This window comes from Rhinolophus sinicus, linkage group LG15 (assembly GCF_036562045.2).
Source record: "Rhinolophus sinicus isolate RSC01 linkage group LG15, ASM3656204v1, whole genome shotgun sequence".
Classification (NCBI taxonomy): domain Eukaryota; kingdom Metazoa; phylum Chordata; class Mammalia; order Chiroptera; family Rhinolophidae; genus Rhinolophus; species Rhinolophus sinicus.
In genome coordinates this window covers 12,911,061-12,925,666 of record NC_133764.1, presented here as the reverse complement: position 1 = coordinate 12,925,666, position 14,606 = coordinate 12,911,061, and the positions used below count along the sequence as shown (strand labels likewise).

Below are 14,606 nucleotides of genomic sequence, written 5' to 3'. Positions count from 1 at the left end.
TATAAAATATTTCTATACTATCAAGCCATTTTTTAAAAAATCAGTTCTGAAGAACGTTTAATAAAATGGGAACCTGTATCATTTTTTAAAGTTGAAAATGTAATACATACACATGGCTTAAAATGTCTAATACCAAAGAGTATAGGTCTTAACCCTCTAGAATCCTCCCTAGAGACGTCTGTTATTAATTTTTTAGGTGTCTTTCTGGATGTATTTTTCACACACACACACATACACACACACACACACACACACACACTCTTTTTAAACAAATAATATTAGTCTGTGGTCCTGTTCTGCCTCTTAAATTTTTTAGAAATCTAACTATACATCTTGGAGCTCTTTCCATGATAGCACATAAATCCTACTCAATTCTTGTTTCCGGCTACCAACTATTCCATTGTTTGCATACACGTATTTTATTTAACCATTCTGCTGTTGATGGCCATGTAGTCTGTTTCCTGTGTGTTTTGCTGTTATAATGTCGCCGTGAACATCTTTGCATATATGTCTGCCCTCATGTGCATGTAGAACTGCATGCTAGATTATTAATTTTGATAGATATCGACAGACAGTATGAATTACATCATTCATTCAACACATATTTAATGAGTGTCTGTATACTCTGTGCTAGGTGCCGTTACATGTGGCTGAATTTTAAGCTGTAGAGTAAAAAGGTGGATCCCAAATTCCATGTTTAAAATTATCCCAAACGTGTACATAAAAACGTGCACACATAGAAGCATCCGTAGGTGAGAATACATGGTCCCTCCCCTCTAGGCTCTCGGTCTGTGACAGGACGGAGAGATGTGTGCACACGAGGGCTGCAGGAACACCGGGAGATTCATTGCAGTCTAAGTGGCCAGCATGGTCTGTGGCACATAGTAGGTGCCCAAGAAATAGATGTTGAATGAATTAGGGGGTTTAGAAAGGCCCCTTGGAGAGAGGGCTCTGAACTCAGCCCCGGGTCCAGCCGCGTTATCACCCAGAGGCATGGCAAAAGGTAGAAGACCCTGAAGGACAAAGGCACAGAGGTGGGAACGTGCACAGTGCATTAGAGGAATGCTTTTCAGAATAATGGTCCCTGGGAGCTTTTGTTTTCCGTATCTGTGACGCTGACGCTGCAGTGCTGTGTTTTCCCCCAGTCACGCTCCATTGGCCTCAATCCGCTGTACGTCATGCTCCCCTGTACCCTGAGTGCGTCCTTTGCCTTCATGCTGCCCGTGGCCACCCCACCTAACGCCATCGTGTTTGCCTATGGACACCTCAAGGTTTCTGACATGGTAACGCAGCCGCTTTTATTTGCTCCTATCAGCTTTGATGCTTTTGCCATGAGGGATGCCCCGTTTATTAATGACGTGTGAAGTCATACGATTTGGGAATACCACCGAACATCCGAATCTATCCTCATTATTTGCACTTAGATGCAGCTTTTCTTCTTTTTTGAAATGATCTCAAATTTCATACTGCTCTGTCTCCCAAAGCTGAGAGGTGGGTAATAGGATCTCCCAGCTGGAGGTGCCTGAGTAGTCAGCAGGGGAGCTCTCGCTGAGCCTTTGGGAGGGGTGACAGTGGGGGTCCCAGATGGCCAAGAGGAACTTCACAAACTAGCAAGAACCTGTGATATGATCAGGAGGGGCAAGGCTGAGATGTGCATGGGGTCGGTGGATGTGTGGGGGTGCTAATGACAGCCAAAGAGATTGACAGAGGCATCTGCAGACATAGAAGCAGGGAGGGGAAGAGAGGGACCACCGCCTGGGAACAGAAGATGCCTCTTCAGTTCTGCTTTGCTTTGTCGCCTCTGACAGGAGAAGGAGAGCAGATTTGCAGCTCTGGGAGGGGGAGAAGCAAATGCATGAGCAGGGCAGGCCAGAAATGAAGGTCCCTACCTCAGCCCAATCAGGTGTCAGTTATCTCAGAGCCTCTGCTGGGTATCTCTGGGACTGCATGGAACATTCTCACAAGGAGGGTGGATCCCGGACTGCAAACTCAATTCCAACAGGAATGGTTAACGAGCATGAGGAGGCATCAGAAAGAGCCAGAGGAAGTTCTTGGGAAGCCAGTAGGTGCTGGTGGGGCGGTAAAGGTGCTGGGTGAGCCCAGGGCCTAGAGTCAGACCCAGGCTCCCCCAGTAACTCCCCGAATGGCGGGTGGGAGTAGGTTTGCCTCACATTGCCTCCCCTCCTGGAAGCCAATTTTCCAAATGCTCAAGGGGGAACAGAGAACCCATCCCATCATCTGCCTGTTTCCCAGGGATGCTTTGAGCACTGGTGATACTTACTGGGCATGAAGTTGCCCAGGGACAGGAGGCCCAGCAAACTAGCGTTTTCTCCTTCTCTGTGCACACTAATTCCCAGTGTCCCATTCACCTTGGTTCTGACAGCCCGGCTAACCAAGGATGCATGCTGACTCTGGCCCTCTGTTTTTCCAGGTGAAAACAGGACTAATGATGAACGTAATTGGAGTCTTCTGTGTATTTCTGGCAGTCAACACTTGGGGACGGGTCATATTTGATTTGGATCATTTCCCGGACTGGGCAAATGTGACACATATTGAGACTTAGAAGAGCCACGAGACCACAACACAGCCCTGCCCTCCTGAGGATTCCCGAACCTTCTGGCACACCTTATAGCAGAGCTTTGGGGTTCATACCCCAAAGTGACACAATGATGCCCACACCCCACAGAGACCCAGGCCCAGGTCACAGCTGGGGTTGGGCAGCTGGAGGGCAGGCTTGGAAGTGAAGGGAGCTTCCCAAGAGGCTGCTGGCATCCACCTTTCCCAGGGGCCTGCCATCATCTCTGGGACAGGCAGGCTGCAGAAGTCTCCTGCCCCACTCAGCCTCAGACTGGCCCCACACTGGGCTCCAGTATCCACTTGCTTAGTTCCAGCATCATCTAAATGGGAATCAGATCCCACCTTGAGAGGTGAGAAAACTACCTTCCAGAGCCCATGCCTCTTGTTGCCGATTTGAGGCTGCCTCGGATCACTCCTGTCACTTGGAAGGGACAACTCAGCCCCGGGACAGAACATCTGGTGCTGGGCAGCTTCCCACTGCTGGAGTAAGGGTGGGAATCAGAGCCTCCTGGAACCACGAGGAGTATAGTGCCACCACCAAAGGATGAGGGATTTGAGTTGGCGACTTACGGACAACATCACCCACAGCTCACCATGGGCGAAACTGCTCCCCTCTTTACCTTGCTCCATTTTCACTGACAGTTTAGATCCCTTTCCCATCTTTCTAGTGCACCTCCTTCAACTCCTAGGGCCCTTTGTTGTCTGGGCCAACATTCGCTGGGATCCCCTGGCTTGGGCCCTCTGGCACCCTCTTTTCTCCCAGGCAGGTCAGTTGGCTCTTCTGGAAGATGCTTTGCCTGCCTCCCCACAAAGCTGGGCTCACACTCCAAGTATGGGCAGCGATGGCTCCTTTGGGGCCTCAGGGGTATCTCGGTCCTCCCTCCCTTACCTGTAGGCCCAGAGGAGACACAGCAGTTAGTCACCAAGAGCAGGGCCCCTTCAGAGTTATTCTGTCCTGCCAGAGTTCTAGCTCCCCCAGGGAAAGCCTTCCCTTTGCTGACTGGCTTTCACAGTCATGCTGGGTGGTGACAGCATTGTTGAGAAGGAGCAGTGCTTGGTGGTCCCTGAGCTGATAGCCCCTGCCCATGAGTGAATCTACCTGAAGTGCTGAAACAAAGACCCCAGAGTGGCTGTGGGAACCCTCAGAACCCCTAGGAGAGAGACATCAGCAACACCTATGCTTTTGACCACCAACTCCATTTTCTTTTTGTGGTGCTCTGGAAGAGAGGCAGCAGCAGATACATGAGGTCCATGGATGACATTTTTTCAGGGCAGGGGAAAGTATGGGAACCCAAGGGAATCCCTCAAGGAGCGAGTGTATACCTGGCTCTCCGGGTGGGAGGATCCTTGACTGCCCCGTTTACCTCCCATGGAAAGGTGCACTGCGCTGTCTCCGGCTTTCTGGGGTGGGGGCAGGGGCAGGCAGATGAATGAGCACTCACTCACTGGCCACCTCCTATGTGCCAAGCCTCTCTGTACCTGGTGCGTCCACTACTTATCTCATTTGACTTTCTCAGCAGCCCCGTGAGATAGGCGGGTGTTATTATCCTTCTCTGTCTTTCGAGAATACTGAGGCTAGAGGCCAAGTCACGTGTCCCAAATCACATATCGTGTGAGTGGCACTTAGGTTTGCAATCCAGATTTTTGGCCTGCATGTTCACTGCTCCTTCCTCATTAAGGGTCTTGGCCTTATAGCACCTATAGGGAAAAGTGAGTGGCCAAGAGAAGGTCTGCCCAAGGCCCTTCCTGCTCAGGGAAATTGTTAAACAAGAGCCCCTTTTTGCTGCCTCCTTTGAGATGGGCTCAGGATAATGTTGGAGCAGACAGGGCTGATGTGTGCCTGAAGAAGCAAAGCGTTTGGTTGGAGACAGAAGTACGGAAATGGCTCCCGATACCAACATAACACTGATGCACCCCCTCTATCACAGCTCTTCACACTGCAGCTGTGGAGGTGTGTGCCACAGCCATCTGAGGGCGCCCCAAGGATTTGCACTGCCTGCTGGGTCCGGTGCCAGTGCTAGGACTGACCCAGAGCAGGACACTGTAAGTGTGGTTGCTAAATAAAGAAGTGATCGGCGTGGTCAATTAGATGTACACCTGGTGGTAGTGGGCAAGGTCAGTGAAGGTCATCCAAGGTGGGCATTGAAAGATGAGTAGGTCTGGCCAGGCTGATGAAGGAGGATGTAATGGGCAGAGGACTCTTCCAGACTCCATGGGGTTGAGGGCTGACAAGAAAGCTGGGTGGGGGCTTCCGGGGAGCACATGCCACAGTTGAGGAGGCTGAGCAAAGGCTGTTACTATACAACTTCTCTTGAAGTCAGCTGGAGTTGCACTAACATTTATGGCCAGTGCCAGTCAGGGTTGCTTTTAGCTGCAAGTAAGAGAAAAGCCAGCAAACAGTAGTTTAAATCATAAGGACAGTTAATGTCTACTTAACAAGAAGTCTGCACGTAGACAGCTGCTGGCTTTGGTCCAGCCTCTCTCTCAAGAACTTGGGCTCTACCATCTACTCTGCCATCTTGAGGGTATCTTGCCTTTCTCTACTCTCATGCCTGGCCCTCATACTGCATATGCATCTACATTGAAGGCAGGAAGAAAGCAGTGTGGGGTGGGATGCGGGCTTGATGGTGCCTGCTTCAGCTTTCCCTTTTATTAGGAAAGCAAAAGCTTTCCCAGAAGCCCCTACAGACTTCCCTTTATGTCTCATTGGCCAGAACTAGATCATACACCTACCTTTAGGCCAATCATGAACAAAGGGCAATTGGAATGCTATTGGAATACCATGAGACCAATTAGCACCCATCTCCTGGGCTTGGGGAATTGGCCTGTGTTTCCTGAAAGGAAGAGATTTCCACCCACTACAAAATATGGGTTCTGGCAGGAAAAAAGAGAGGGGAGCTATTGGGTAGGTGATGAACCGGGTCTAGTGTGATGACCCTCTCAGAGGGCTGCCCTTACTCCAGTCTGCTTGAGGGGCTATGTGTCCATGGAATTCAGTAGAAATAGGTTTATAGGTAGGAAGAGACTACATGGTTGTCTGGTCAAGGGCTCAGTTCTGCTTCCGCTTCTCCTTCCAGGAGACCCACTGGATTGGGAGGCTAAAGTCTGAGTCCTGACATCTGACACTGAACAAGTCAGTCCGCTTTCTGGCCCTCAGTTTCCATTAGGAAGGGGCTGGACTAGAGGATCTTTAAGGGCCTGGCCCAGAGTCGTGGATCCTCTTACCCCACCTGTTCCTTCATCTGCTTGGGCCAGATGCAGCCCCGTCCGTCCCCCACCCCCGCCCCCATTCTCCATGCTGTTTCATCTTGAGTCTATTACACAGTCTATACCCATTCCCATCTGGGTCTCAGATCTTTTCCCCATCTGTATTTTGCCTCTTACGTTTTGTAAAGAGGTCTTACCCAAGACCCCTGAGCCCTCTCTTAGTATCTAGAGCAGACATCTGGGCCTGAGGTTAGCTGAACACGTAATCTTGACCAGGACTGCTCTCTCAACTATTTTGCCAGGGACTTAGGACTCCATAAGGATTTTATGCGTTCCAAAAGTCAGGCCCCCAGGGTTCCTTACCCTCTGACCCCAGAACTGGGACCCTGAGCTGAGAACTTCCTCAGGGAAAGGCCTGGGGCTCCTTCTCTGGTAGGACCCGTGAACAAGGCATCTCCTGGGACACGTGAAGTCCTCGCTCCTCCCCACCATCTCTTGAACACTAACAGAAATAATGGCGAGTGAGGCTTTTGCTCTGGACTCCAAGTGGGGAATCCTGTCAGTAGCACAAGTCCAATTCTCAAAATAAGTACCTTCTTGGTTAAGGCCCTTGATGGCCTGCTCTTGTTTGTGGAAATAAAGACCAAATGCTGGATTGTTTGGTTAAAAACTATACCTGGCAGTCCTATTCTTAGATCAGAACTCCTTTTTCCAGGGACTCTCTCCCTCTCACAGCCTCTGAAAAGCTTTGTCTCCCAACCCACCAGGGAAGCTTCCTTTCACATTGAAAAAAAAAAAAAAAAAAAGAAATCCATCAAGATAAACTGTCCACACCATGGGACCAGTTTTTACATTTCTTAACAGAAAGCTTATCGTTTCAGGTTGGAATCCTTGTAATCAGATATTCTGTTTCTTTCCAGTGGTGTCCTGAGCCCGGGCTCAGGTTCTCACTTCCCTGCCCTAGGAACGTCTTCCAGGCACTTCCCTGATCTGCTTGTCCAAACACCCATTTCTGTCCTCAGAGACGCAGGCCACCCACTGCTGGCAGTTTGAGAGCAGCATTTATGTCCCTGCTTCCTGCTGTCAAGGGTAGAGAAATACTAAAATTCAATCTCAGGGAACCCTATTATCTAATCAAGAAATTTTAACTACTTTTTATATTAAAAAATAATATGAACACAGTAAAAGAAATTCCAACAATACAAAAAAGTATTGAGACGTGTCCCTCCCACTTAAGACGTAAGGCCTCCATCCCCTTCCAGAAAGACAAGTACTGTCAACAGTTCCTTACGTGTCTTTCCAGATATTACATATATACGATCTTATGTGATAGATGCATGTCCTCTTTCTTACATATGGGAGCATACTATACACATTTTCTGTCCTTGTTTTCACCCCCACCCCAGCCTTCACACCCCTGCTAAAGTTATTCGGAAATCATTCCATTTCAAGACAGGACAAATTAAATTTGATTAGGGTGGGTTTTTTGTTTTATTTTTGTTTTTCTCATTCAATAGTTAATTTTGTTTTTAAATTGAGGTAATACTAAATTCAATGAATAGCATAGATTTTAAGTGTACAATTCAATAACTTCGAACTGTCTACACTGTGTCAGCAATACCCCACTTCCATCTCTTTCCCCCTGGAAGTTCTCCTGCCCGTTCAAGTAACCTGTACCTTCTCTAGGCAGCCACTGTTCTGATTTCTGTCACCATGGATGAGTTTGGTCTGTTAAACTTTATATAAATGGAATCCTACAGTATTTACTCTTCTGTGTCTGATTTATTTGGCTTTAACAAAATGCTTTTGAAATACATTCCTGTTGTGGGTATCCATGCATTCCTTTTATTATTGTTGCTAAGGAGTGTTCCATTGTATGAATATGCCACAATTCATTTACTCTCCTTTGACAGACATTTGGGTTGTTCCAGTTTGGGGCCATTATGAATAAAGCTGTTATAAAGTTCTGTTTTTGTGGACATATGTTTTCATTTTTCTTGAATGTATGCCTAGGAGTAAGCCTCAGTCTTTTTAAGAGCTGCATGGCATTTCACTGTAAGTGTATACAGTATAATAAGCAAGTGCCCTATTGATGGACATTTAGGTTGTTTCCAGTCTTTTGCTAATACTGTAATAAACACGCCTGTACTTAAATCTTTGTGCACCTATGTGACGAGAATACTTTCTTGGAATGGCATGCTGGATCAGGGGTATGTGTATTTAAATATGGGACAGATATTGCCAAATTGCTTTTCAAAGAGGCAATGCCAATATGTAGTCTCAAGAGCTGTGCATGAGACCTTACTCTCACACACCCCTAACAACTCTGCGTAATCAAATTTCTTAATCTTTGCTGATCTGATAGTTGAAAAATGCTATCTCATGATTTTCATTTTCATTAAATTGCAAAGAACATCGAACATTTCCCCACATATTTATAATCCACTTGTGTATCTCTTTTTGTAAACTCCCTGTCTTTTTCTCATTTTTTGAGATGTTTTTAAAGGCCTTTTCTTATTTGTTTGTACTGACTCTTTATATATTAAGGGAATTAGTCATTTATAGTATATGTTAAGATCTGGTGAAGCTAGTTACTGTTTACTCTTTTTAATATTTCCTCCGAGCTATTCTCACATATTTTTCCATAAGAATTTCTGAATCAGCTTCTCTAGATTCAAGAAAAACCTGGGTGGCATTTACCTCTCTGGCCAGCTCTCCTACTACTGTTTGCTACTGTTTTCTTCTCTCCCAGATTTCTTGACCTCAGCATTATTGGCAACTGGACCAAATAATTCTTTGTTGTAGGGAGCTGTTTGTTGCACTGTGGGATATTCAGCAGCATCTTGACTTCTAGTCACCAGATGCCAATGGCGTCCCCCCACCCCCAGTTGTGACAATGAAAGATGTCTCTAGGCATTGCCACATGTCTGAGAAACCATGGACTCACTCTCATCTTGTGACACTGCTCTCCTTAATGTTCCTAGAGCAGGCAAAGGACACTCCTGCTCCCTCATCTCCTTTAAATCCCTGCTCGAATGTTACTTCTCAGCCTGTTTTAAATTATAAACCCCCCACCCCCTCCCCACTCTCTATACTGTCCCTGATTTTTCTCTATTATACCTTTCATTTTAATATACTATAGAATTTACTCCTTTAGTTCTTTGTCTCTCCTCCATCTTTAAGAGTGTAAGTCCAACGAAGGCAGAGATTTTTATCTGTGTCGTTCACTCTATATCCCCTGTGCTTAGAACACACCTGGTACATAGTAGGTGCTCAATAAATATTGAATGAATGAGTCAGAATGGATTTGTAGATTGGGTTAGGTGACAGATGACATCTTTACAATGTTTATCTATACAATAAAACGGTGTTTCTCCTTATAGTAAAGCTTTCTTTTATGTCTTCCTGTAAAGTTTTAAAATTTCTTACAAATAAGGAATTCTAATTTTTTTTTTTTTGGTAGGAACCATTTGCCCAGCCTGATTTTTACTTTTTCTATAAGTAGACTTGGGGAATGAAACTGCCTGACTCACAGGGCTGGGGAATGCGCTGCCAGCAGGATGCCAGGCCCCAGGGACTTCCCTGGCAGGGTGACTCTGGGGCTGCGGTGATGTCTGGAGGCCCTCTGCTTTCCATCACCCATCCCAGAGCTCTTCCTCAGTCTCCTAGGGGGGCTGTGGCCTTGGTTGATGGTGCTTCCTAGGCGACCATCCCCACCCTTCTCCCTGAGGGGCTCTAGCCATGAAACATTGAAGAGACACTGCTGAGGACAGTCTCGCTGTGAGGCCTCTGCAGAGAACCAAATGCTCATCTATGAGCTCTCTTGTGGGACAGGTGACAAGCTGGGGTGACTGTATGTTTCACGGCCAGTTCCCTAGCCTGATGGTAAGGGCCTGTGCCGGGGTCCAGTCTGTTTAGTGGAGTAGGTTGTCGGAAGAGAGACGTTTCCTTGGCAGGGTCTGAGAAGATGGAGAATGAGTGTCCTGCCATGCCTCCATTTCCTCTGACCCTTCCCGATGGGCCCCTGCTCCTCACCCTGCAATGGACTCCTGCCAAGGCTTGAACTGTGGGAGTGGTGGGGAGACCCGAGGCACAGCTCAGGTCTGGACCCTCCTCCCTGGGTGTGGCCCTGTCATGCAAGGACTCAGCTCCCATTCCCTGCACAGGAACGCAGGATATGGTGAGGCCAAAAAGGAACACCCACAGAGCCACAGATAGGGGAGTCATATTGCTATAGTCTTGCTGGCAGCTGGGTTGGAGACACAGAAAGCAGGAGCCACAGGATCTGCAACCCGCTGTACACTTCTCTCTGCCAACCAACCCCACTTGCTAACTGCAATCCGCTCTTGCTAGCTCAGCCACTATCCTCTTGCTAGCCCCCATTTGCTGCTAGTGTAGCCACAGCAGTTATATTAGTGGCCAATGGCTCACTGGTTACAGCTGACGCCCAACTAGTCACAGCTGATGGCCATCCAATCACAGTTGATGGCCATTTACTACCCGAGGGAGCACCTTTCCAGGTGAGGGCGAGAGTCTGGAAACTGCACTCCTGGCTCTGTCCCATAGGCTCCTTGCCTGTGAAATGGGCACAATAACCCTTCTGAGGTTCTGAGAACTCTGGGCGGGCCACACATCGGGCACTTTGGGAAGGGGGCTGCTCTGATCTCATCAGCCCTGGGTGCTGCTCCCCGGTGTCTCCGTGTCGGCCGTGAAGATGGCTGTCAGGACCACGTGAGGTCCTCCACCCCGTGGTCACCCTGACTGTGCTCTATGCAGCCTCTGGGTAAGTTTGAAATGGTGATCTAGTGCCACCCAGGGAAGGAATAAGACCCTTAGAAACACGGAACTGCAAAGAGATTATGGGGCCGTCTCCGCTTGGGTAAGTCAACATACAATGAGCTACGCCCGCGAGGTGAGATCACAGGCAGTGGCTGTTGGTGTACAAAGTGCTGTGTAGTGTCCTGCTTTACATTCTGCCTGGGACCTCTGTTGGGGGGCTCCCAGCGGCCCTGCTCAGAGCCCAGAGCTGGGAGACCTGGAAGGCAGGTCTGGGCTGTTTCAGAGGCTTGGCCAGGGGCCCTGCAGCCTGCAGAGAGGCTGGGAGGCAGGCCCTTGGGGGGCTGTGGCAGTGTCCCGTGGTTCGCCACTTCACATTTATAGCTACAGTGCTTCTCAGTTTACTGTCCCTGCGGTGGGAGGCCTGGCTCTCTGAAAACCACCGCTGTGGTTAGTTGGGTGCCTGCCTGAGTGCTGAGCTGTGAGGGAGGCTCAGAAGTTTCCCAGGACGCTGAGGCCCAGCCCCCACCTCGGGCTTGCCCTGGTCTCTTCCTAGAATCTGATTCCAGGCTAGAGGGAGCTGCCAGGATATGGAGGGTCCCCTGGCGCCCCTCCGCCTGTTGGCCTTGCCAAACAGCGGGTGCTCTTTTAGGCCCCAGTGGACTCTGGGACAAGGGAGCTGATGGAGGAGGGGAGCGTGAGTTGTGAAACTAGAGAAGGGGCTCACTAACCAGGGCTGGGTGGCCTGGAGCTTGATACTTGGTGAGCACACAGGAAGCATGGAACTGCTGCTCTCCACTCCGAATGCCTTACTCTGCGGGGTTTCACACATGGTCCCGCTGCCAGAGTGGCTGGCCTTGTGCTATCCCTGCATCATGGAGTGACGCTCAGCAGACAGCACAGCAGGTGTCTCCGTTAGCCAGGGGTGCAGGGAGGCTGGGAGAGGTTAGGGAGGTGGATGAGTTGTCTAAATGCTGGCAGCTGTGCTGGAGCCAGCCCCAGGACCCTGAGCCTGACTCCAAAGCCCCATTCTGTTCACTGCACCATGTGGACCCCAAATTTTGTCTGAACTAGGGAGCGGGGTCCTGCTGGCTTGACAGAGACCTGGGAGGAGCAGGGCCTGGCTCCTGTGCACCCAGCGCCAATCTGCCCTGCTCTGGCTCAGCGAAGGGGTCATCCAGTCACTGAATGACTCCCTGCCCTGCCTTCCCCAACCTGGGCCCAAGGGCCCTGACTCTGACCCGCTCTTTGGAAACTCTGGGATTAGAAGGGCAGGTTAGGGAGGGAGGGAGGGAGTCTGGGGCCAGGCATGAGACGGGCATCTGGAAACACACCCTGCAATCAAGGGAAACCCCAGAGAGCAAACAGGGCAGGGGATGGGAGCAGGTAGGGCCATGATTACCGGGTGGGGTGTGGAGGGGACCCGTGGGAGGGCAGGGCACACCTTGGGGAGGTGAAGTGGGAGGACAGCTACCTAAAAATGGAGCTGATTTTCATATAAATAGAACACCTATTGGGTGTGTTCCTTTTTCAAAGTTAGGATTTGTTTCAGTGTTCCCTTCCTCAGCAAACACTCCTGGCATGCCAGCCTGTGGTGGTTTCAGCTTAGTGACCAGGGCAACTGGCTGGTTCTGGGCACGGGTGCCCTTGGTCTGGGTTTCTGAAGCCAAGAGCAATTCAATTCTACAGTTACTGACTGCAGTTGGGTGTTTGGTCTGCGCTGACAGATGGGGTCACGGGGAAGAATCTGGTCCTGTCCTGCCCTCCAGGGTGTAAACAATCCTCCTACAGATTGTTCGGAGGGGACAGGGTTAACTCAGTCTGGGTCAATCAGGAAAGGCTCCCAGGGTCTATTGTAAGCGGAGTTTCCATGGATGAATACAACTTTTCCAGAGTCTCCTTTTTTCTTGGAACAAACAGTTAAGGACCTACCGTGTTTTCCCGAAAATAAGACCTAGCCGGACCATCAGCTCTAATGTGTCTTTTAGAGCAAAAATTAATATAAGACCCAGTATTATATTATTACATTATATAAGACCGGGTGTTATAGTAAAATAAGACCGGGTATTTATATTATATTATATTATATTATATTATATTATATTATATTATATTATATTATTATATTAGACTGGTCTTATATTAATTTTTGCTCCAAAAGATGCATTAGAGCTGATTGTCTGGCTAGGTCTTATTTTCAGGGAAACATGGTAAGTGCCAGGTGCCAAACTAGTAACAGAGACAGGACATAGGTCCTGAGAAGTTTACTAGGAGAGTCATGTGAATGGTGACACCGTCTTAAATGTTAAAACGGAAGTGTGTGCAAGATGCATCAGAGGCCAGAGGAGGGGACCATCCATTCTCTGTGGGGACGTGAGAGCAAGGGTGTGCACGGGAAGCTGGCTGGTTTGTCCTGGGGAGTTGAAGCAGTGGGGTTGAGCTGATAGGTACTGGGGTTGGGCTTTCATAGGCCAAGTGCTTAGCAAGTTGCCCACAGGCATGGGCCCACCAAGCAGATGCCAGGAGTGGGACTGGTGGTTTCAGGCCAGTTGTCTGTGGATGAGCTGTAGGCCCTGGGCACCTTTGGACAAGTGGGTTCTAGCTCCCACTCCTTCATGTATGAGCTGGGTGGCCTTCAACCCCATACTTCACCTCTCTGAGCTCCATTTGCTCACGCCGGAAGTGGAAATCATGATAACACGAGTCACACCTACTTGGCAGGGTGATATGAGTGAATGAGAGGATGCATGTGAAGGGTCTCCTGCAGTTTATTGATAAATGGGAGCTGTTATAGCTCCCCTGTGGGGCTCTCAGGAGGCGGGATGAGGTGTGGGAGAGCCACGTGGAGGAAGGGGCAGGGGTACTCCAGAGCTATGAGCAGGGGCCCCGTCCCACGCTTGCTCTGGCAGGGGCATCTTTGTGGGACTGAGGGGTGGGGTTCTCTGCTGGATCCCAGCACAGGGAAGGGTGCAGCCCAGTGTCCACGGGGGTGGGGGGCAGGGGGCTACATTGGCCCAGGCCGGGTTAGTCACGGGGGCCGTCTGTGCAAGCCTGGCTCCTTCGTGCTCCTTTGTCTTTCACTCCTCGTTTCTGGATGAGGCCCCTTTGGGCAATGCCAGCCTGTCTGTGACAACTACGCCCAACAGCCAGCGCTTGGCCCACCTGACTCCAGGATGCCGGTTAGTTGGGGAGAGCAACATTCACACGTCTTCTGAGTGCAGAGGCTCTGAGATGGGCCTGATCGAGCGAGTCTGGCCTGCTCTGAGGATGATGTGCCCATCAGCTCTCCCGGCCCCAGGCTCAGGAGGGCAAAGCGGTAGCGTCCTAATTGCTCACAAGCATCAGTGGTCTTCTCGAAAGCCCAGTGCTGACTTGGTCTCCATGCAGGCTGCGCTGGGAGGGGCTCCAACAAGACGGGCCTTGTGAGAGGCCTGTTACCTGCCAGTGCGCCGCATCCAAAATAGAATCTTGAGCAGCAGCAAGGCCTTTAATTCAATGTGTCCCAACAGCAGGTCGGTGTGGGGATAACTATGATCTGACCGGTCTTGAGCTATAATTATGGAGTCAGAATAAAAAATTACAGGCATTGTGTGGGCTTGTTTTAAATATAACGTAATCCATACTGTCCTCTCTCTTATTTGCTGGATTTGAGGTGGAGTCTTTGGCAGTTGGCAGGAGTTTTGCCTGACGTGTAGCAGATAAAAATGACCCTTGGCCCAGGGAAAAGGACATGGTGGGAGGCCTCCCCAGACCCCTAATGTTCCCGGCTGCCCACATCCCACAACCACACACACACACACACACACAACCACACACACACACACAACCCCACACACACACACACACACACACAACCACACACACACAACCACACACACACAACCACACACACACACACAACCACACACACAACTACAACCACACACACACACACGCATGCATGTGTGTGCATCTGCGCAGTTCTCTCCGTTATTCACATCATCTGCATGTCGCATCTCCCCGACTGGTCTCCCTGTCTCCAGCGTCCCCACCACAAGTCCACCAGA

General features: G+C 49.6%; 1 protein-coding gene across 7 annotated transcripts in view; it reads left to right on the top strand.

Moving 5' to 3' along the window:
- SLC13A5 (solute carrier family 13 member 5) overlaps window positions 1–7,546 on the top strand; it is a 29,128-nt gene extending 21,582 nt beyond the window's left edge. For 5 of the 7 annotated variants that reach the window (XM_019743826.2, XM_074320657.1, XM_019743828.2 and 2 more), the window contains 2 exons: window positions 1,146–1,283; window positions 2,432–7,546. In XM_019743826.2, coding sequence (XP_019599385.1) covers window positions 1,146–1,283; window positions 2,432–2,563 — 270 coding nt within the window. In that variant the 3' untranslated portion in view covers window positions 2,564–7,546. The remainder of the gene's footprint in view (window positions 1–1,145; window positions 1,284–2,431) is intronic. The other 2 variants (XM_074320660.1, XM_019743829.2) reach the window with 1 other exon arrangement.
- Window positions 7,547–14,606: the final 7,060 nt, after the last annotated feature.